The sequence below is a fragment of the Sceloporus undulatus genome, chromosome 5 (genome assembly GCF_019175285.1).
Source record: "Sceloporus undulatus isolate JIND9_A2432 ecotype Alabama chromosome 5, SceUnd_v1.1, whole genome shotgun sequence".
NCBI lineage: Eukaryota > Metazoa > Chordata > Lepidosauria > Squamata > Phrynosomatidae > Sceloporus > Sceloporus undulatus.
The window spans coordinates 34,413,138-34,436,909 of record NC_056526.1 but is presented as its reverse complement, the minus strand read 5'-3'; the positions used below and the strand labels follow the sequence as shown (position 1 = coordinate 34,436,909).

Here is a 23,772-nt window from a genome sequence, read left to right as displayed (position 1 = left end):
GACAAAAGATTCATAATAGTTAGATACTTAAGGTATTTAAGGATCTTTCCATGGATTGATTGTCTCAGCAATCATTAAGTAACCTTGTTAAGTAAAGCCAATATTTTTATCCTGAAGACTGAAGCTGAGGTCTTCCACAAGGCCATATGGTGAGGTCAAGGCAGAGGCAGCTCAAAAACTCAAGTTGTAAACCCAAATTTACAAAGAATAAGCTATAGGTAAAGAAACACACATGCTCATTTGCTGCTGCAGCTGCAGCTGCAGTTTGTGTTGTGCAAACTGTTCAACATGTATATGTTAAAGAGAGATAGAAATAGAGTATATCTGCTTTTCCTGTCATTCTCGTGCTACAACATCAGTCTTTTCCACTTAAAAAGTGTCTATCCTTTTTACTTTTAAAAAATTTGTAGCACAGTATCGTGTGGGTGTGTGCATGCATGGTATTCATACATACAGGATTTTTTTGTTGCCTAAGATGGAAGTTTGTTGTCTGATTGATCTTTGCTGTCACCCACTGTCTAGGTAATGTCTTCTCAGTGACTTTGCAGGTACTCCAGGTGACATACAACCTGAGATTCACCTTGAATACTTTCATAGCGACTGAGAAAACACTGGCCATGTGACAAACCCACATCCTCTTTTCACTTCAGCTAGTTGAAGGAATTTTATCAGACCGCACCTTGCTTATCTGACTTTCACCATGAGCAATAGACACATCTGTTTCCTCTAAGATAGGACACCTTTACTGTGAATTCATCTACTCTCAGCTGTGTTTAGATTAGAAATCCTTCTGCAGTCACTCATGCTTTTTGGTCTCTGGCTTCTGGGATTCTAGTCATTGTCCTCTTCCTTGCTGTTGCCTTGCAGTATAGTCTTAGCTCTCATTACTTTTTGGACTACAGAGTCCATCAGTGACAAAACAAGTAAATTTTCTAACCTTTGCAAACTAGCTCTCTTCTGTGTACATTTGGCCAGGACCAAACATCTCTGAGGAAGGGATTCTCTTCTTCCCTATAGTCTCCTGTGCACCCTCAATGCTTGATCTGGAAGTCTGGGAAACCTCCTGGATATGGTTTTCAATAAGAATGCAGGGGAAAAAGGGTTGATGGACAGATGCTAGTGTGATGGTGGAATTTTGATGTGTTGTCTTTCACTCTCTCTGCTCTTTCCATTGTGACAAAAGGGAGTGTTTCTGATCTTGTGCTTCAGTGGTACTCCACAAATGGGGGAAAATGTTGCCAATTTATGACTGTTAAATATGTCTGGGGCCCTGACAGTGAATCTAGTGAATCAGTGTGTGATGGGGATAGTTCATCTGTGCCATAAAAATGAAGTTCTTTTGAAATACTTAACACCAGGCTTCTCCAACTCAGGGAGAAATCTCAGGGTCTTTTGTACAACAAACTCTTTAATCCCTGCTAGTAGATCAGTGGCTGTGTTGGCTGATGTTGTTGTGGGTCACAGTCTGATATACCTTAAGGCTTCCAGACTAAAGACAGCTACCCTCTGATATGGTAATTATTTCCACTCATTCCAGAAATTAGTTGTGAAGCAGAGAAGTTTTCTTTGACCATGCTTAAATATACTCCCTTCATCCACTGATTCAACTGTTCACAGCTGTGATAGAAGATATATATATATATATATATATATATATATATATTCTCAAATGCAAACCTTGATTTTGCCATTTTATATAAGGGATACCATTTTACTGTGCCATTGTATTTAATGGGATTTGAGCATCCACAGGTTTTGGTATCCACAGGGGTCCTGGAACCAAACCCCAGTGGATACCAGAGGCCCACTGTATTATGACATTGTATGTTCTTGGGTTGAGCTGTGTTTGGCAGTTTTAGATTTAGTCCTATTAGTGCAAATAAAGTCCTACATAAGTTGCTCTTGTTACATCCTTGATGCTGAGCTTGCATGCTCTTGATTTTCTTTGTGTTTCAGGTAGATCAATTGAAATGCAAGGTCAGCAGCATGGAGGAAGAATGCTCTCTGCTGAGGAAACAGGCATTGATGGCTCCCCGCAGAGAAGTAGAGGATTGTGGCCTTGCTGACACAATCTCTAACTTGCAAGCTGAGAACCAAAGGCTGGTTGCTTCCCTTCAAGAACTGCAGAATGTGGTGCAGGTATTTGCTGAAAATAATTGAGATGAACGCACAATCCATTTAATAAAGAATTGTATAAGTTTTTTCCTCTGAACCTTCAGCCTCTATTGGATGGTAAGAGCCAATGTGTGCATATAGGAGGTTTTTCTCAGTTCAGCAGTTTAAGGACATAAGAAGAGCCCTGTTGGATCAGGTCAAAGGCTCAACCAGTCCAGCTTTTTGCTCCCACAACAGACAACAGATGCCACTGGGAAGGAGTGGCAGTAGCACCCCTTCCTTGTGTTCCATTGCAACAAGTTTTCTTCTGTTACAGGAGGTAACATGTTGTGAGTAGTAGCCATTGATGGCCCGCCCCATCTTCCATGAATTTCTCCAATCCCTTTTTAAAGTTATCCATTTGGTGGTCCTCACTAAATCTGGTTCTAGTGAATCTTAAGAGTGTGGTGCATGAAGAGGTCCTTTCTTTGATTTGCCCTGGGTGCCCCACAATTCAGCTTCAGTAGAGTTTCTTCTCCTGTTCAGTTGGAGGCCATAACTTGATGGCGGAGCACATTCTTTGGACATAGAATATCCCAAGCCAGTGAAAATCAGAAGAGAAAGAAGGATATGATGTAGATAAATATGGGCTGATAGTCAGGATTGATGAGACACTACAACATCAGTCAGACAAGTTGCTTTGACAAGGGAGCTGGCTTGAACACAAGAATTAATAAGGATTCATCTACCTTTTTGGAACAGTATCCAGCAACCTAGTTTGCTAAGAACCTAGGTGCTACTGAAGACTGGCTGCAAGAGGACCTGGGTCAAAATCTCTATACTTACAGTGCCTTGATATTGGTTATGTAGCTGCTGTGTTTCTATACTATTTAGAAATATCTAACATATCTTTGTAGCAGTTTCTTGTAAGCCTTTGTTCAGACCACAGTAGGATAGGGTCCCCTAAGTAAGTTGGACATTAAAGGTCACAACCAACACCTTGTACTGCACCCGGAAACCAATGGGGAGCCAGTGGAGTGATTTTAGGATAGGTGTTATATAGTCACTTCTAGTTTTTCCCGAGACCAACATGGATGCCATATTCGGAACTAACTGAAGTTTCCGGACTAAGCACAAGGTTAGCCCTATGTAGAGCGCATTGCAGAAGTTGGGGCATGTACTACAGTTTCCAGGTCCCCCAGTTTCAGGAAAGTGGTGAATTAGCCGAAGCTGATAACAAGCACTCATGACCGTCGCATTTACCTGATTAGTAATCTGGAGCGACGAGACCAGGAGCACCCCCAGACTGTGAACACAGTCCTTTGAGGGGAGTGTGACACCCATCTAGGACCGGTTGTTGTATATCAATACTGTACCTGGAGTAGGGGTCTCTACTGTGAGTATCTCCATTTTGCCTGGATTCAGTTTTAGTCTTTTTTTCCTCATCCACCCTGCAACTGCTGTTGCCCAGTAGCTGTCACATTAATCTGTTTCTTCAATGAAAGCTGTCACTGGAGATCCTGCTAGCACCATGCTCCATCAGCATAGCCTTTTGCCTCAGAAGAGTACACAGTTCCACCACTGCAGAAAGGTAATGCCACTGGCAGTGCAAGAAGGCATTTACTGAAAGAAAATAATAGGCAAAGTGGGAAAGAAGAATGGGGACTTGTATTAAGTACAAATAGTATAAAGCTACTCAGGCTTCTATTTTCTTTTTGAGCTTTCTTATAATTAAATTATTCTGAGTTTCTCTCTATATGGAAATGCCTCTGTTATTTCCACTTTACAATCAAATATCATAGTACATACCACATACCAGTCATATTCTCCAATGAGAATGCAAGTGATCTGGGCAGGGGTGGAATCCCTCTGTGATCTCTGCTTTGAGACTGGGGATAATAACAGGATTTCCCCCTGCCATTCCTGAAACCCTGTGGGGTGGGGGTATGTTTACCTTGGTACATATGTCTGTACAGTACTACACTATCAGTTCAACACCATTTTCCATGTTAGAATTCTCTGCTAAAGAGCTGCACCACAGTTACCAGCATTTTGCGATCTGACCCTCTGTCCTTCTTGTTGGGGTATCTTGGGAACTGTAGTTCAAGAGAGTAGACAAAGCTCTGTCTTAGAGAATTCTAAGTATTCCTTAGAATGGAACTGTGGCACCTAGATACATATTACACTGATAGAAGTGTGTAATGCAAAGACTCTTCTTATCTTTTGGGCTGGGAGCTGGAAGTGGAAACATGCTAATTACAAGATTTGGCTCTCACTAGCAGACTTGCTTCAGAAAAAAAAAATCTATTTTTTGGGTTTCGAAGCCCCAGAAAGGATGTGTTATTTGAAAGGGTCAAAGATATTTGCAACTTCAGAGAAACACATATGGAAAGGAACCTGCCCACACCCCACCCTATATTACAAATATATAATGGCTATGGTTCTCTAGTGCTCTTTGTATCACTTTTATCTCATAATTTACAGCTTGCCCTGGTTTTTAAAACCTGAGGAAAAATTGCTTCAAGATGTTTTCAATTTGAAACCCTCACTCCCACCTCAAGGTTTAACCAGGCAAATACATAATTTTACTTAGGGGAAAGGATAATTGAGGAGACAGCATCTGGATACAGTTGTATAAATCTATTACATGGTCAGCAAAATGTTGATATTGCCATTATGTTGTATAATTTTGACATGGAGTGTTTTAAGAACTGGTCCCATACAGCATGTAATTACAAGCTTCTTATCTTGGAAGACATGTGTCCATCTCTCTTTGTTGAAAAGGAACTATAAAGACTGGCTTAGGTATGACATTTTGATTGTACACCATCAATCTGACACAGCTTGACACTTTCCATTCAAGCTGAACAGAATATTTTTCACTGCTTATGCACCTCATATCAGTTAGTTGTAATTTGGTAAAGACCAATCTTTCTTTCTCTTTTCTCTCTCTTACACACAATCACACACACACACACACACACCTTAGGTAGCATACACATTATCTGATATGAAGATAGTGGAGTGGTCGGAGTACTGGTTAGGCATGGGGAAAGTCAGGTCAAACTCCTATTCAGCCACAGTTCTCTGTGCTTGTTGCTATCTTAGCTGTATTTACCTTAGAGGAATATTGTAAGGATAACATGGAGGAGCAGAGGACAGTGATAAAGTGGAGGTGGGACAAATCACATGTATAGTTTTAATTCTACACTGTAAGCTGCTGTGGTTCCCATATTGAGAGAAAGGTGGGATATAAATTAAATAAGAATGAATGTGTGAGTGAGTGAATGAATGAATGAATGAATGAATATTGCCTTGAGCTCTTTAGAGGAAAACAGGCTATAACTCTAGTTCGTAAAAACAACTAACATAAAGTAGTGGCTATTTGCTTTCCCGAGATAACTCGTTATGATACTCTCAGAGAACTCTTGAGTAATATGGAGAACTTCCATGGAATTACTGGGCACCTTTAAGAACATCCAGGTTGAGTGTGGAAACTTTTTGTCACTGAGATGTTAATTCATGGAGCTTATTACAGTTAAAGTTATTACAGTTAAAAATATTCATGGAATTATTACAGTTAAAGGAGATACAAAAGACTACAGAAACTATAGGACCATAGCTGTAATCTTTCATGCAAGCAAAATCATGCTCAAAATTCTGCAACATAGGCTTCAATTGTACATGGAGAGAAAAATCTCAGAAGTACATGTAGGATTCAGGAAAGGAAGAGACACTAGGGACTACATTGCAAACATACAGTGGCTAATGGAGCATACCAAGGAATTCCAAAAGAGTATAAGCATGTGCTTTATAGACTATAGCAAGGCCTTTGACTACATAGATCACAAAAGACTATGGAACACCCTTAAAGACATGGGAGTGCCAACATATCTGATAGTCCTAATGAGGAATCTTTTTACTTAGAACAGGAGGCTACTGTCAGGACAGAACATATTGAAACAGAATGGTTCCTAGTTGGCAAAGAGGTCAGACAAGGCTGAATCCTCTTACCCTATCTGTTCGACTTATATGCAGAACAATGCAGGATTGGACACAGAAGAAGGAGGAGTGAAAATAGGAGGAAGAAATATCAACAACCTAAGATATGCAGATGACACCATACTACAAGCTGGAAACATCACAGACTTGGAACAACTTCTAAGGAAGATCAAGGAGGCTTATTGTTGAACATAAAGAAAACAAAATTAATGATCACAGAGAATTTACACAAATTTAATCTAGGTAATGAGGGAATAGAAAATAGTAAAAGAATTATCATACCTGGGATCAAACATTGATCAAACTGCAGTCAAGAAATGATAAGAAGACTAAGAATGGGAGGGCAGCTATGAAAGAACTAGAAAATAACCTAAAATGTAGCCATACAACTGAGCACGAAAGTTAGAATCATACAAGCCATTGTATTTCCTATCACCATGTATGGATGTGAGAGCTGGACAGTTAAGAAAGCAGATAGGAAGAAAATTAATTCATTTGACATGTGCTGCTGGAGAAGAGTGCTGAGGTTACCATGGACAGCCAAGAAGTTGAACGAATGAGTCGTACCAGAAATCTCTCTGGAAGCCAAGATGACTAGAATGAGGCTGTTGTACTTTGGCCACATCATGAGAAGGCAGCACTCACTGGAAAAAACAATATTGCTAAGAAAGGTGGAGGGAAGCAGAAAGAAAGGAAGGCCACATTAAGGAGGTCACGGATATGAACTTGCAGGACCTGAGCAGATCAGTGGAGGATAGGGAGTCTTGGAGATGTCTCATCTACAGGGTCACCATGGGTTGCATGAAATGCAAAACTCAGCATGGTGAAAAGTCCAGGTTGGCCCTGTCACCAGATTTTAGGAAGATTTTAGGGGTATAGAATGAATGGGCTAAATCTTCTGTTCTAGAGGCCTTGTTAGAGATTTAAACTGACCCACTTCCTAAATCTGCCAACTGCTCTTGCTCACTCCACCCACCCTACTATCCCAGCTTACCCTAGCAGACAGGTGATTCTACTCCTTTCTTGCTTAGACAGCAGGTGAAGGCCAGGTGCCAGGCTCTGAGAGGATCCTTCTAGACATTCTGGAGCATGACTGGAAGGAAGCACAAGCTGACCGGCAGGAATTGTGTCAGAAACTAGACTCCGTGCAAAATGAACTGCAGTGGGCTGAAGGGCTGAGAGATAAGGTAAGATGGAACTGCACAATCCTCATCATGGTTACAATGCATCCAATCTTTAATGCAATTGGAGGGGACAATTTGTTGGAACAAAAATGGGGCTTTATCACTTTTGGATGCTATTTAGAGAGAAACTGACTGTTTTAGTTTGTCCCATCCCCAGCAGTTTGGAAGGGCCCAATCTGATTTTATACTGCTCAGTCCTTGAACTACAGTGTATAAGCAAAGATAAGGCACACGTTTGTAGCCAGGGCTTGGAAGTACATGTTCTCTCTTATCTGGAATTCCAAAATATTCCACAATCCAAAATTGTCCACATGGGCTGCTGAGATGGTGACATCTTTGCTTTCTGATGGTTCTGTGTAGACAAACTTTGTTTCATGCACAAAAGTATTAACAATACAGTCAGCCCTCCTTATAGGCAGGCTTGCCTTCTGCGGCTTTGAGCTTACCCGGAAGGCAAGCCCCGGCAGAAATAATGGGGCGTGTACTCACGCTGCGGGTCCCGTGTGCTGCTGTGAGCATGCACCCCATTATTTTCTATGGGGCTTGAGCATATGCTCTTTTCCCCATACGCTGAGGTGGGTGGGTCTGGAACAGATCCCCATGTATGGAGAGGGCGGACTGTATTGTGTATAAAATTACCTTCAGGCTATGTGTATAAGGCATATATGAAACATAAATGAATTTCATGTTTAGACTTGGGTTCCATCTCCAAGATACCTCATTATGTATATGCAAATATTCCAAAATCTAAAAAAAACCCCAAACCTCCAAAATCCCAAACACTTGTGGTCCCAAACATTTTGGGTAAGAGAGACTCAACCTGTAATAAGTTTAAAGTAACTCATTGCTTATGTGGGGTAATGATATCTTAAAGACTGTTGTAACAACCAGTAACATGGTTACTTTTGTGTTATGAGTAATCATTTTTTTATTACTTACTGGGTGCAAAAATATTTTGGGGAAAATTTTAGGGGGACTTTTTCAAAGGTTAGAACATTTTCTTCCTTTTTTGGTAGATCTTTTGAAGATGAACTAGTAACATATGACATAACATGTTACAAACATGAACAAGAACACAAATCATGTGACACAATAGTAAGAAACTATATCATAATGATATCCCCCAAATAATGAGTAACTTATTTTTTATTTTATTTTAAAAAGCAATTTTCTAAGCACATGAAGCTTGGAAATTATTATTGGAAAATCATATTTCCATAGTGTTTGGGCAATGAAAGGTTACTGGGAGAGGTAAGGTTGAAGTGGTACTAGGGAAAAATTGCATTTCCACCTTTCCTCTCAATTATTTGGTTCCAAGTCTGAGGCTTGACACTGAACACAGACTGTAGGGCAAGATCTGCTTCAGTGTAAACTCTTAAATAATCTCACTCTGGCAGACACAACAGTCTCTGCATTCTTTCTCCCACCCTCCAGTACTTGCAAGATATGGAAGATCTGCAGCTGAAATACCAGACTCTGCAGAAGAACTGTGACCTATACAAGCACAGAATGAACACTGTGCTGGCTCAGTTGGAGGAGATTGAGAAGGAAAGAGATCAGGTGAGTTGCCCTTTTAAATAGAGTTATTTCCTTCAACTAAGGTGGTGGTAATAAGTACCCTAGTTCATTGGTATAATTTCTTCTGATAAAACAATCTGTTGAATGTGAGTAAACCCCATTTCAGAGTTCATGGCTTCATGTGGTGAGGCTCAGAGAATGAGAGAACAGGGCCTGGCATGTATAGGGACATATGCATGCACAAGGATATGCCAGTATATGCATGGCCACAGCTTCAGATTTTGAGCACTTGCATGTTCTGAACTGGTGAGAAGGGCACATCAAGAAGCTAAGCAAACCCTCTGATTACTTGAGTTGATGAAGAGCTGGTTAGGGAACTGAACAGAATTCTGATGTAGAAGGTAACCAACAGGCAGTTGGCAAGGAAGATGTCTGGAAGCATACATAATCAAGTGATTTCTTGAGTGACATCAGTTGCCAGATTGGGAGAAGACTGTGGTCTTTGGAACTATATAGTGGGCAGCAGCATAGGATTGGCTCCCTGAGATCACCTGACTCCTGAATAGAGGATTCTGGTTCTGAGATTTTGTATCCTGGCATAAGTTGTCTGCATTTACTGTTACCAGTCAGGAATCTCAGTGGTGTTAGGTAAGACTTGCACTGGAGATTTGCATCCTTGGGCACTTGGCCAAAACCTGAGCATTCTGGGATCTCCAAACCTATCATGATGCTACTGAGGAGAGAGGAGCTGAAAGCTGGGACTCCCTAGAAAGATTGTACCCCACTCAGTCAAGGCAGTGGTTCCTCCTTTCTGTTAATTCAATAGAGCAGGGTCAGGGGGAACATATGACCCTCCAGATGGTGTTGGACATTATCCCTGGCTATTTTAGCTAGGCATGTAGAGAGATCTATAGCACCTTTGAGACTAACGGAAAGAAAGAAGTTGGCAGCACAAGCTTGTGTAGAGTAAAGTCTACTTCCTCAGAGGCTGATTTTACAGACTAGCATGGTTATATCTTTGAATTCTGCATTGACTAAAGTTTATGGTAGTTGCCTTCCAATAGCATCTGATGAGCTACAATAAGCTTCCTCTGTGGTTACTAGAAACAGAACAAATTATGCAGATAACATGTAGTATTGCTTGATTTGCATAATTTCTTCAGAGGTTAGCATTTGGAGGAGAATACATCATGTGGTTTGTTCTGCCTGTAATCTCATCTGGCCAAAACATCTCTGCCTCTACACCAGGAGTGTCTTTCTTTCAGGCAATCCAGAGCCGAGATGGCATTCAACTGCAATATTCCCAGAGCCTCATTGAGAAGGACCAGTACCGCAAGCGTGTTCGGGCCTTGGAGGAGGAGAGGGATGAATTGCTGAGCAAACTTACACAGGCAGAAGGCAAGATTGGCACTCTAGAGGCACAGCTGCAGCGCTGCCAGTGCACACGAAGCCTGGCAAAGAAGGTGTGTTTAAAGAGGAAACTTTCAGCACAAAGTAGAGAAAAGGTTGATATCTTTTTGGGAGGAAGAGAAACAGAAGGCAGCCTAACAGTGAATGGGGAAAAGTTAAAATTGTAGTAAAAGGACAATGGTATATTTTCTGTGTTGAAGAGACAGTTCTGGGTGTCTAGGGACCACTTCCACACCCCTTTAGATGTTGGCAGGAGCCGAGGTGGCAGAGTGCCAGTACGTCCCTTGTGGCTTTGTTGCTGGCCTGGCTCTCTCCCCAGGGAGGGAGCTCATCTGGCAATGAAGCCACAAGGAGCAAGCAATGGGGGTTAGGGTAGGCTGCTGCCATCACTTTCCCCTCAGCAAGCCCCTCTCACTGGGTGTCACCAAGCCTGCTGAATGCCATTGTCCATATCTTGGATGCCACAGCAGAGAAGGCCCTCTCCAATGTCCTCCCACAATGTATTTTCCTGGCTTGTAAGATACAAAGTTGTGCCTTTCCTATAGATCTCAATTCTTGGGCAGTAATACACACACACAGTGAGGCACTTCCACAAATATGGAGGTTAAGCAGTTCTTGCTATCAGGAAGTTCTTTTCAGTGTTCAGCTGGAATTGATTTCCTAATAATTTGAGTTCATTTATTCATGCTCTGGAGTGACTGAAAACAAGCTGTCTCTTCAGATATTTAAAGATAGCTATCATGTCACCTCACCTCTTCTCCAAGCTTTTACTCTGCCATCTTCTGGATACATTCCAGCTTGTCAGTATCCTTCTTGAATTGTTGTGGCCACAAATTGACATAATATTCCAGTCTGACCAAGGCTCAATACATTGGTGCTACTACTTCCCTCAGTATGGACACTATACTGTTGATGCACCCTAGAATTGCTTTAGCTTTGTTGGAGACCAACAGTAGTTGAAGATAATATGACATGGGCATCACTGTCTATAACATTCATATGCATTTTTGTCCTTACATCTGACCAAATAGAATTTGCAGTTTTGTAACAAACACTTTTAGGAAAGATAGCACTTGCAAGCTTAGAAACAACAGTGGGATGAATGTGTACACCACAGGTAATGATTTCTGGCATGTCAGCTTTAACCTTTTGGAAGCAAAATAATAAAAAATAAAATTAAAATACTGATTGTTTTTTTCCACCTCAATGAGTATGGCTAATCCTGGGCTGATCCTATTCTTGTGTGAGTTGCAAATAGGTTGGGACCAATATGAAATGGCCCACTGGCACATAGATTCACATTGGATGCACCTCAACATTCTTTTAAAACCACCATCTTGACATCTCCTGGGACATGGCAATTCTAGTAGATCTGAGGCCAGTGTCTGTTCTGGGACCTAAAGCAAATACAAAATTGGTCAGATGCCCACTTTTGCAAAAAAATATTTTTTATGTTAAACAGTAAGCCCCTTCATCTGTCTAGAAGGTGATTTGATGCTTCTGGTGAAGGCAAATTCTCTATTTTATGGCCAGAAAAAAGACAGACAAGGAAGCCATAAAAATAGTGTTGGAAGGATCCTATCCTAGGAGGTGCTTACTGTAGCTCTAGGAAGTGACTAACTGGCTTATAAATACCATGCACAGTATTAACCAAAGCAGCAAAATTCTGCATGGGTTCTGACTTTGGATTAGAGAGTTGGCATTGTTAGGCATCTGCTGAAGCCACAGTACAGCAGCTCCGCTTTCAGCCCCTGAAGCTCCTACTGGCTTTGATACTCTTATTAACTGCCCTGCTCAAGTCCTACAAACTCAGAGCTGTGGCTTCATTGAGCCTGTTCACCTGTAAGTTTTCCTCTTTTCCTACTGCCTCCCACTTTACTAAGCATTTTTGAAAAACAGAGTCCTAAATATATGCAAACATGTATACATCCTTAGGATAAAGGCTCACTGTGTTCAGTGGCTCCTGGCTCCACTGCAGGGTTCCAGCCCGTGAAGAACTGTAAAATCTTGGGGTACAATTGTCATCAGAGTCTCTCTGTGTCAATATGGGGGCTTTTCAAGTCAACTGAAGGAATAGTCTTCTCTAGAGCCAGCTAAGAGATTTTATTTCCTCTGACACAGCATAGTCATCCTCCTCACCCCTGTGGTCAGGCTATGTAGTGCTTAAATTAAGACAGGTTATTCTGGCACATTGTAGAAAAATTTTGAAAGGGTCTTTCCTAATTCCTGCCAGTAAAAAAATATTAACAAGTTAATTAATGAAGGAGTCGCTGCTATTTCATGACATCCTTGATTTATTACCTGAGGTGGCTGCATCCTTCCGTATAATAGTAGGGCTGGCACTGGTTTTCTTTCATGGTCTCTCCTTTCTTCCTCCCTAGAATTATTGCTGTATGTGGGTTGAGGATGAGCTTTCAGGTTGGAGTGGGACTTTCAGGCATATTTAAGCCTCAGTACCTCTTTTCTTTTCAAAAGGATTTCATATATGTTCTGTGACAATTTGCTTTTGTTTTCCACTTAGATGTGTTCCTCCTCCTATTCTCTGTGTTCCATCCTCAGTAGCACTTGGAGCATGATAGAAAAGCCTTCAGCTGCAGAGGATGGGATGGGAGATACACCAGGCATCCTGAACATTGCATTTCCTGGGGATTGTACAAGCCAGGAGGAGGTAAGAGGGGAATTGTATAAATTGTAGTTTGATGGAGCCATACATGCGGAAAGACCCAGCTTTAGTCATCTACATTTTCTGTTAAGAAAGGCCAGGTCACAGGTGATGGAAAAGCATACCATTGAATATTTCACAGATGAAAACTAGAACATGTCTGGCCAAGCAACATCAGAGTGTGGTGAAGATGGCAAAAGTTATTAATGAGGAAGAAATATAAGCTAGGGAAAGCTGCAGCAGTTTATTTTACCTGAGTCTACAAGTAACTCAACTCTGTTGAGTTAACTGTGTGCACTTTAACTGACTTGCATTTTGAACTCAGTTTATAGCAATAAGCAAAAGAGAAAGGGGGAAAGTGGGAGGAGGACAGAGAAACTTGAATATTTGAAAAACTGTTCAAAAAGTCAGACAACAGAGGATTAATTGAGACTGTTTAACCAAACTGGGGCAGTTGAAGGGTCTGGAAAAGACCTCTACCTGAGTCTTTGGAAAACTGTTGCCAGATGAGCAGACCACAGATTGGTAAAGATATGGTTGTGTTTACAGGTCACAGGATCCAGATAGAGAAAAGATAGGGAAAGTTAGGTCCATGTGCTGCATGCAACTCCAACTCCTGTTATTCAATAGTTATAGGGCTGCAGGGCATTCTCTAAGCCACCAGACTACTTAAAATTCAGATATTAAACTGGCTATAAAACATGGCAATTTTGCCACCCCTCCCAACCAGTAATCCCCCTAAAGCAAAAAGGCTGAAAATAAAATGAGTAGTGATATTGCATTAGTTCCTGTTTCAGTTTTGTGCAACAGTTTGGCTGCTGTGTGCATGTTCATAAAAATTGGCTACACCACTGTTGTAGTTGGCCATCCTGGAATAGACCAAAAGACCATAATTTTGTTAGTGAAGTGTATATGCAGGATTTGTGTGGACTTTTATTCTACCTACAGCTTTTCCAAATGAAAAGTTAACACAAGATCTATAAAAAAAACTTAGGGAGGATTTAAAAAAGAGAGAAGGAAAAAATGCTTCCGTAAGGGGTTGGTAACAGAGAATTTGGGGCTCATGGAAGGATGAAAATAATCAGTTTGTTTATTTAAATATTTATATTCTCCCTTATATCAAGATACCTCAGGCTGGATTGCAGATAGCATTAAAACAGGTTAAGCAGGTTAAAAACATAAGATAATTTAAATTAGTTAAAAACATAGTAAAAATAAGATGAGTTTAATTTTTAAATTTTTTTAAAAAAAAGTTTTAACAACTAAATATAAAACAATCTTTGAGCTGAATAAATGAGGTCTAAAAGCTCTGCTAAACAACCAAGTTTTAATTTGGTGCCTAAATGACATGAGTGTTGGTGGCAGTTGGTCCTCCAGGGAAAGAGCATTCCACAGTTGGGGTGCCACAGTTGAGAAGGCCTTCTTTCATGTCCTGGCACAGCATATTGACCTCACTGGTGGGATATGAAACTCTTAATCCTTGGGCAGGCAGATATGCTGTAATCCCCTATTATGAATCTATGATTTCCACACTTTAGTTTAAAAATTCTTCACAGCTATCCAGTTTTTGTCCAAGACATGAAGGCTATTATCTTTCTCTGCATTACAGTGAACACTGAGATCATGACAAAGATAACACTTTCACCTTAATTCTCAACATCTCTATTATGTTTATTGCTTGTTTATATCCTGCCCTATCCTAGGAGCTCAGGTTGGTTATGAGCAATTTTGTTACTGATTTGGATTTATGTGCCTTAAAAGGCTAATTTAAAATATCACATAAACAGAACTAAGAAGAAAGAGGTGGGGAGATAGAATGTTAAAATGTGTGAGTCAGAGGTTGTTTGAAATACTTCACACATCTCATCTTGTGTTCACAGCAAACTGTGAGCTTTATGATTAGGGTTGGGCTCATGTGGGTATTCTTTTTGGCTGTATTCAGTTCAGGGTTGCATAAGTGGAGTTCTACAAGTGTAACCATTTCACAAGGGCCTAAATCCCATTGAAAGTTCCAACTAGAGTAGAATAATTGAATTAGATGTACCTACATGTTGATTTCAACAACTGATTGAGTTTGCACTGGTTGGGACTAACAGAATTTTCACTGTGCAGTTGTTCATCCTTGGATTCATCAAGCATTACATTGAGGTCACTATTCATCAGTGCCCTCAGTGAACCACTTTATTCAACAAGGTTGCAGAAACCTCCACTGTGTGTTCCCCATTGCACAGTGGAACAAGTACTTTGGCAGATACATATTTGGTTGAACAGTGTCAGTATCAGTAGAAAATGGTATAGTACAACTACTATGCAACTGTGTGTATAGATTTATATTATACAATCAACATATAGCGCCTTGGCCTTAGAATTAATTAAAAAATAAAAAAAATTAATTAAGTTGGGCTGCATGACTGTGTGCCTTTTCACACTACACAGTAAAAGCACTATTTTACTTTAATTGCTATGGTTCCATTCTATGGCATCTTGGGATTTGCAATTTAGGGAGGGACATTTACAGTTCTCAGCTAGAGATTCCACTGTTTCATCAAACTACAAACTACAAAATTCCATAGGAAACATTGATGGCAGTTAAAGTGGAATTATAGCACTCTAATAGTGTTAAAGGATTCTGTGATTTAGGATGTATAGGCACTTATAGCAGCCTTCCACAGTCTTCCACTGATTGGCATAGGTAGGATTGAAGCTGGAATCCAACAGACTTGGTGGAGATATACAGGTCTTATTATCCACTTGTTTCAAGCCACCTAAAATGGTTGAAGTGGGACTTGTACTCTGTAAATCCTGGGCCAATCCTGTTAAGCACGTATGTTCAAATGTAAGTTGCAAATGGAAGTGATGCTTTCATTACCCCCTCTGTAAGCAGCTGTTTGTGGTTCAAATCAAGCAATTAGATTTTCTAAGGTGGTAACAGTCTGTGTGTATAGTTTGCTGCAGTGAAATATTGGGCCTGGGAGGGCCAAAAACATGGCAAAAATTCTTCTCATGAGCAATTTGGCCACCCAATTAAAAAGTATAAAAATGAGGGTGAAATTTGACACTTTCCAAGACCTCCTGTGGGTTCAGGGTGGCCTCCTCCCCCTATCCAGGTGCCCATCCCTGATTTAATCAGTTGACAGTCCAGTTGATAAACAGTAAAATTCAGAAATTTGCGCAGAATCTGTTATGACTCAAGGATTTTCTTTTCATTTTTTTCCTTCAGGAAGTGACTCCAGACAGAGAGAAGGAAATAAACCGTCTTTCCATCTTCCCCTTCCCACCCTGTGCTGGCTCTATCCTTCGACGGCAGCGTGAAAATGGACCAACTCCCTTCAAGAGGTGATGCCTAGAATTCCCAGTCGCTTGAAATGTGTGATGGAATTTCTTCTTCTCGGCCTCCTGAATCTTGGTATTCCAGAGATTTTCTGGGCTGCATATAGACCTGAAAGTGTGTGTGTACGGGGATTAAGCATGGGTCTGTTGAACTCAGGGGCATATGATTGGAATGCATGCTGTAAGATGGAAGACACTCAAATGGAGGAGATAATAGCAGAAGGTGGGAGGGGGACAAAGAGAGTTAGGATTATTTTTTGTAGAAACTGTTTTGAGGTTTCATCAGTTACTGTAGATTCCTGGCGTAAAGTGTGTAAGCTTTGACTTCAGAAGAAGAGAGAAGGCTATTGAATTGAATATGATGTCTATAGAATAAGAGAGTAGCACTTTGGCTGTAGTTGAGGGGCAACTGTCAGTAAATGTAGCAGTGACTTCCAGATCCTGTATCAGTGGGGGAGTGAATCTGCCCTGTGTATTAGTCTGTACTGTAAAGAAGCCGCCCAAGGTGCCAAATCCCATTCCCCAAACAGGTTCAGCACCTTGGACAACTCCTTTAAAGTTAAGTCTAAAACCAGGAGTGGCCTCACTGCCCCACTGACAAGGGAAACACCAGCAGCCACTGGATAAAATAATGGGTGGGAGGCCCTCATATCTAAAACGAAGTATGAAGGATGGCTAGAGGGGTACATCACTGAAGAGCATTATTATAATGAGCTGAAATAGCCTGGTAGATGATGAAGCCAAGCAAAGTCTGGGATGGATCACTGTGTGGAATCCTCAAGGAGGCTACTTGGAAGGAATTTGTGCTGAACTCACTAAGTCTCTTGTGTCTATACAAAAAGGTAATTTTGACTTTAAATATAATAATTTAAGCAAGCAATGTTTATAATTGGCTTATAAAGCATAATTATGATACATTTATTTTAACATTAAACCTGAGTTAAGGAAGTTTAATATTTACATTTAATTAAAATGTCTAGTTATATGAATTTGTTTTTGTTTTGTTTTTTGTTTTTTTTTAGAAAATTACACTGCTTTGCTTGAAATACTGTATGTGACTTCCCCCTTTTATTTTCATTATTTTTCTCTGTAGCTATAAAAACAGCTGAAATACTTTAACAAACTCTTCTGGATTTAGGACATTTTACAGCAGCCTGTCCTGTTCCTGTTTCTTTTTTGCATTTTTTAAGCATTTGACATTATGCCCATGACTCTCTGGAGCTTAACTTGGAAAAGTGTTTTTGACTGCAACTTCCAAAATCCCCCAGACAACTTGGCCAGTTGTAGTCCAAAAAAACTTTTCCAAGCTTTGTTTAGGTTGCTTAGTTATAGATATACTATCTCCATTCAAACTTGGCTTCTGATTCTTCAGACTTAGGCCTTCGTGCTTCACTCATCCAGGAAGAGTGGACATAGCACTGCTCATGTGTATGCTACTTGCACTCTTGCATTCCAGTCAGTGCAATCCTTATAGAGCTGTTCATGGGAACTGCTGAAGCAGTCAACAGTAGGGCTCTGGGAGTTACATATGAGCTGAATGATTAGGAAAAAAGAGAGATTTAACAACAGATTTAACATGCATGGTGGTATGTCTAGTCCATGACCTTAATATGGCCCATAATTTAGTCAGAATCTGGTGTGAGAAGGTGCCTCCAAACTCTACCACCTTTTAGCTATCAGGATGATGGAGAAGAATCACAGCTGTTGTTTCTAATCAGTGACTGGAGACAAAAGTGGTGCAGATTCTTCTGTCTACTGCTCTCCAGTGTGGAAAGCTGGAAGCCCACTTTTGAGAAAAAGGCAGAATAGAAAAGTGATTGATTGGTTGGACTGGTATTTTCAAGCACTACCTGGGTCTCAACCTTGGGACTTAGATCACAACCACTAACTGAGAGCAGTGAGAGCTGGTGAGTTCTGTGTCAATGGGTTTGTGAATCTGTTAAAAAGTTTTGTCTGAACTTAAACTAGCCAAGTTGCTGAACTCTAGCATAGTAGCCCAAAGGAGTGCAGAACCCTGGATAGTTACTTGGATAGCTATCTATTTGGACAGAACCTTGGGTAGAAGTTTGGACTAAAATCCAGAACTGATTCACCACCCTATCCTTTATTCCAGAGAGTATTAGTTGCCCTCTCTTCTGTCTTTCCCCATGTGTGTTATGGCTGCTTCATACATCCAAGGAAAGACTGGAGGGGTGAAGTGGGGAAAGAAAGTGCCCAGCTGCGTATTGTTCCCCATTTGAGGAAGACAATTTACAAAAATTCCCAGAGCAGATTAGGACAAGTGCTCTGTAGACCTGTACACCATTCTTTTAATTGTAATATATTTAACAAGGTTGAGTTCTACACTTCCTGTCTCATCTCCATTTTAATCTAGCACTGGAATAATACAACAGACTGGGTGCTTGTGGGAGCTTGGGACCAGTTTGATTGCTATTTTCCCAGCCTCTTTCCTGCCTACTTTCTATTCTAAAACAGAAAGTATTCAAGTGAGCAATTAAAATCTCATCAAGTTTTCTTCACACTTAACATTCAAGAATCAAGATGGACAGGGGAGCAAAGGGACCCTGCTCAGAGCTGGAAATGAAAGAAATAGCTGTTTTAATTCTAGCCTGGTTCCTCAAGCATCACCATTCTGCCTCTGCTGTTTTCACTATATGTAGCAGTGCTCAAGAAAGCTCCTTGTGAACTACAACTCCCAGAATCCCCCAGCAGTGCTAGCTGGGAGTTCTAGGATTTGTCATCCAGAAAAGGGACTTTCTCAAGATGTGGTTTATGCAAAGGCACTGTGATGGGAATGTGATGGGGAATTAAGAGTTTCTACAAAGTTAGTTCTACAGTGAGTTGAACAGAGAGGTAAAGCTATACTCTTCTGCCCTTGGGTAGAAGAAAGAGGCTGAGTAAATGTGAAAAATGTAGAAATGTAAACATATCAGATAATAGTGATTGTCATTATCTTTGAAAAACAGTGTAAGGGTATGTGTGAATGGGGCAGGGGAACAAAGCTCTGATACATGTAAGAATTTGAATTAATGTCACTTTCTGTATATTTCTTTGTGCCCTCAGTCAGTCTTATGGATCTTTTGGCAGCATGGAAGACTTAACAGGTATTACTCATATTATTTAATTTCTCTTTGAAAGAAGCGTTGAGAGGACTGGGGTGGGAGAGAGCAACTTCCCCCATCAAATCAGTTGCATGACTGTGTTCCCACAAGGGGGTGCCCTTGCCCCACACTTTTTCTATTAACTCTGGGAACACCTCCAGGGGCTCACCAACCCTCATGCATGCATGCATGGATGCTTCAGTTCTTGGGTGATTCCAGTCTTGTGTATTTAATTTATAGTGGTTTTTTTTATTTGACAATTCGATTCAGTTTCAGAGGAGTAGGAAGAACTGCAATTGATAAATGCTTCAGCTTCAGGCCGTTATCGGTTCCTCTTGACAGGCTGTAAATCTCTAGAGCATGTCTCACTGTATATCTTGGGCCTGGCTAGATTTGTGGCATTTTTCTTTACCAACGCATTTACCCAGGAGGATTGGCTTATGTGCAAAAGACTGGCTTCTGCATTCAGATGTTAAAGATAGGGGAGAGTTGCTTAGGGCCCATTAAACACAAAGCAGAATACAGTTCACATTTCTCCTGCTTCCTCCTTTCTTGGAATCCAGTGCAGATATTCAATGGAATGCAGAAGATGTTGTGCTGAGTAATACATTTTTAAGGACCTTATAAATAGTGTGTGTGTGTGTGTGTGTGTGTGTGTGTGTGTTAAAGTTACCTCTGCTCAAAGGTCCGTTACAGACCGTCCAAAAGCGGCGGTCTGCTGGCGCTGCTGGTTGCTCCACTATAAATTAAATACACAAGACTGGAATCACCCAAACCGCGCGGCTCCCGCATGGAGCAAAATAGAAGCACCAAAATGGCGCTTCTTCCTGCGGCGCAGTTATGACACCACGAGGCACCAATGGCGCACTCACAACGTCATAAGCGCCACAAGATACGTCAATATGGCGGCTCCCATGTGGAAGGGGCGCCGCCATTTTGTACTTATTCAGTACGTACTAGGGTTAGGGGGGCGTAGAAGCACCGCCCCTTCCTAACCCTAGTACATACTGAATACGTACAAAATGGCGGTTTGTAACCCACCACTGTTACTTTTTTGGATTACAATCCCAAATACCCAGACAGAATGACGATGCTGGATAGAAGAATTCCGGGAACTGTAAACCAAACAAGTAACATTACCAAGCTCTGCTCTGCTGCAGGGAAGCTACTTGCTTATGAGAAGACCTTGCATGGCTCACCTAACAACATACCCCAGCTATGGAAGTAGGGGGTAATTGCCTGATCACTTAATGACCCCCCCCACACAAGTAAGATGGCAGGCACATAGACTCACTCTGTGGGAAACACACCTGTGTTCTCCATCTCAGTTCTCTCCAATCTTGTTGGATCCAAATGTCTACAAACATGGCTAGAAGCTGAACATGATGAGAAATGTAGTCTGGAAGTTCTGATTGAGGATGACTGGCTAATATAGCTGGCCATCACTCACATGGCTGGATTGTTAAAAGTTACCCCCATTATATGGGAGCTACTCATGGAAAAGATTTCTGTTTGGGCTTTTCCTGCCCCATTTGCTTCAGTGTTCTGATCTAAATCTGCTCAGTTCTCTTTAAGAAGCTGATTAATGGTAAACCCCTGAGTGCTGTGCATGGTAACTTGCTTTCCGCTCTTTTCTCTTTACAGGAAGCATCACCACTACAGTCTTCTCTGCTAGATCCCCTTCTTCTTCTGGCAGTGCACACACAAGGGCAAAGTCAGAACTCTGCTTATCCACTATATCTAACCAGCAGGAGTTTTCCAGGAGGTCTGTTTGCCTTTTGTCTCCCATCTCCCAATGGTTTCTAAGAGCAGCTTTATGAATTCAGGTGCTTTAGAAGATGAGATATTCAGATTGGAAGAATTAGCCCAACAAGCTAGTGGCAAACAAAAGGAATTGTGGCTCTAGTATTTCTGCAATGAATGCCATCCTTTGCCTTGGTACATGGGAAATTCTGGGTGATGTAGTCAAAAAAGTAACTTTACCAAGCTCTGAGTAAGGCCCTGTGGGTAAGCTTGTGTGGTCTATGGCCACTATTCCATGTCATCCATTTTCAGGATTCTTCTTCTTCTTGCTTCTGGGACCTATACTGCTGCTGCTACTGTTGCTGACACTGTTCCCTTGCCCGTCCTTGATTGTGAAAGTACTGCCTGATAGTGCTGCCTGACACTAAGTCAAATTGTCTAATATTGAGCTGCCTGATATTGAGTCAGACCATTGGCCAATTTCATCCAGTAGTGGCTTTTGAGTTTTTGGACCTCCTCACAGGCATAACTTCCACTAGATGTGGCAGTGCAAAAGCAGTAAAAGACCCAACACTTTACCTTAAAACAGGGATTTGCAAAGTGCAGACCATGGGCCACATGAGTGCCTTGGGCCCCAATGTGTAACCCCTAAAGCATCCAGACTCCCCAATTTATTTTGCAAGCTGATTTTAAGTGATTTTTTTTTTTTTTACCAGAAACCCATCCAAAAGCCACCTGCAAATGTTGTGGTTTGCTTCCCTCAACATCCCAGAGCCTTCCAACCCACCCAAACACTGAAAAAGAAAAAAAAAGTTTTGAAAACTGGTAACAATGGATTTCAGAAGTGATGTTTCATTGCTTCTGGTGTGCTGGAATGTGTTGGTGATGCCTGCTAGGCCAGTGTACTGGGAGGGATGGCTCCTTTCTGCTTAAAACAAGGCAATGGGAGGTACATATATTTTAATAAAGAATTATGCTCCTTGGAAAGTTAATTTTCCTTTTAAACCAGGCTGATGCACCCTGTGCACCTTTCTTTTAAGTCATGTATACTTTATCCTTACTTATTCCACTATCATGTTGCCAAATTTCAACAGGGTGTATTAGGCCCTGTTACAGACGGGCCTATAGTACGGACTGGGTCCGTAATAGGGTTAGAAAGGGGCGTCACTTCCGGACACCCCTAACCCTAATATGGACCGAATCCGTACAAAATGGCGGCTCCCGTTCCACACGGGGGCCGCCATCTTTACGTAGCGGACGCATGTCACACAGCGCATATAATGCTGCAAGTGTGCCATTGGCGCCACAAAGAGAAGCGCCATTTTGGCACTTCTTATTTGCAGTGCGGAGGAGCCTCACGGTTTGGACGCTGGGGCTCCTCCGCGCTGCAAATGATGGCGGCGGCAGACCGCCCCTTCTGGGCAGTCTGTAATGTGCCACAGCAACCATAGTGGTAGTATGTGTACCTCTGTAGGTTCCCAGAGAGTTAAATTGGTTCTTGAATCCACTGAATTTGCCTCGTTTCTCCTACCCAATTTCCACTGATCACTAATGGCTCTCCCAAGGTCTGATGGCATGCTATTTTTCAAGTGGCGATAGCGAGGATTGAACCTAGAACCTTCTGGATGCAAAGTATGTGTTCTGCCACTCAGCAGTGGCTAGAGCCACATAGAGTGGAGCAAATCCATGAAGAGCAGTTAGTGGAGATGACACTATTGACACTGACAGGGCTAGTGCCCAAGACAAATTTTTTCAGTAGTTTGAACTGAGGGTAAACGTGATGATGTTTTAAGTGGGGGAACTAGGGTTTTTTGTTTACTGACAATAAGAAGTTCATCTTTGCTACTCAGTTATAACAGGTTATTACCACCATAACTGACATAGTTCCTTCCTGTGGAATCTTAGGATTTATAGTTTTGTGAGATACAGGTACTTAGAATTCTCTACTAGAGAATCCCAGTACTATAATTCAGGGAAGTGAACTCAAGTTTTCAAGCAGAGAATTACAACTACTGCACCAAAGTGCACATTTTGTTGTTATATTTTATTTATACAGTTGTTCCTTCGTATCCGCAGGGGTTTGGTTCCAGGACCCCCTGTGGATAACAAAATCCATGAATGCTCAATTCCCAGAGTAAAATTGTGTCCCTTATATAAAGTGGCAAAATCAAGGTTTGGTTTTGGGAATTTATATAATTTTAAAATATTTGCAAGCTTGGATGCTTGAATCCATGGATAAAAAATCTAAATATGGAGGACTGACTGTATCTTGCCTTTTTCTCAGACTGAAACTCCAAACAGCTTACATATGAGGGTCATTCAATAAATACTTAGCCTACAAAAGAAAAACGAAAATTTTGGAAAAGTAGCAATTTATTTTTCAACATAGTCTCCTTTTAGCTTGATACACTTGGCCCAGCGATGCTCCAACTTTTTTAACCCGTCTGAAAAATACGTTTTCCTGAGGTCTGCAAAATAGGCCTCCATGGCGGCGATGACCTCCTCATTCGACCCAAATCTTTTCCCGGTGAGTGACTTTTTTAGGTTTAGAAACAAAAAGAAGTCACAGGGGGCCAAATCTGGAGAATGCGGTGGATGGGGCAGCAATTCGTAGCCCAGTTCGACCAATTTGGCCATGGTGAGTGTGGAGGTGTGAGCCAGCACGTTGTTGTGGTGGAACAGCACTTTTTTCTTCGCCAAACGGGGCCGTTTTTTCTTCAATTCGGCG

At 41.3% G+C, this 23,772-nt stretch overlaps 1 protein-coding gene across 3 annotated transcripts in view; it reads left to right on the top strand.

Moving 5' to 3' along the window:
• The window catches only part of CARD10 (caspase recruitment domain family member 10), a 78,981-nt gene that overhangs the window by 29,482 nt on the left and 25,727 nt on the right, over positions 1-23,772 (top strand). For all 3 annotated transcript variants that reach the window (XM_042470937.1, XM_042470936.1, XM_042470938.1), the window contains exons 6-13: positions 1,957-2,139; positions 7,128-7,283; positions 8,715-8,840; positions 10,064-10,261; positions 12,730-12,876; positions 16,091-16,206; positions 19,264-19,304; positions 20,946-21,066. In XM_042470937.1, the coding sequence (XP_042326871.1) occupies positions 1,957-2,139; positions 7,128-7,283; positions 8,715-8,840; positions 10,064-10,261; positions 12,730-12,876; positions 16,091-16,206; positions 19,264-19,304; positions 20,946-21,066 (1,088 nt within the window). The remainder of the gene's footprint in view (positions 1-1,956; positions 2,140-7,127; positions 7,284-8,714; positions 8,841-10,063; positions 10,262-12,729; positions 12,877-16,090; positions 16,207-19,263; positions 19,305-20,945; positions 21,067-23,772) is intronic.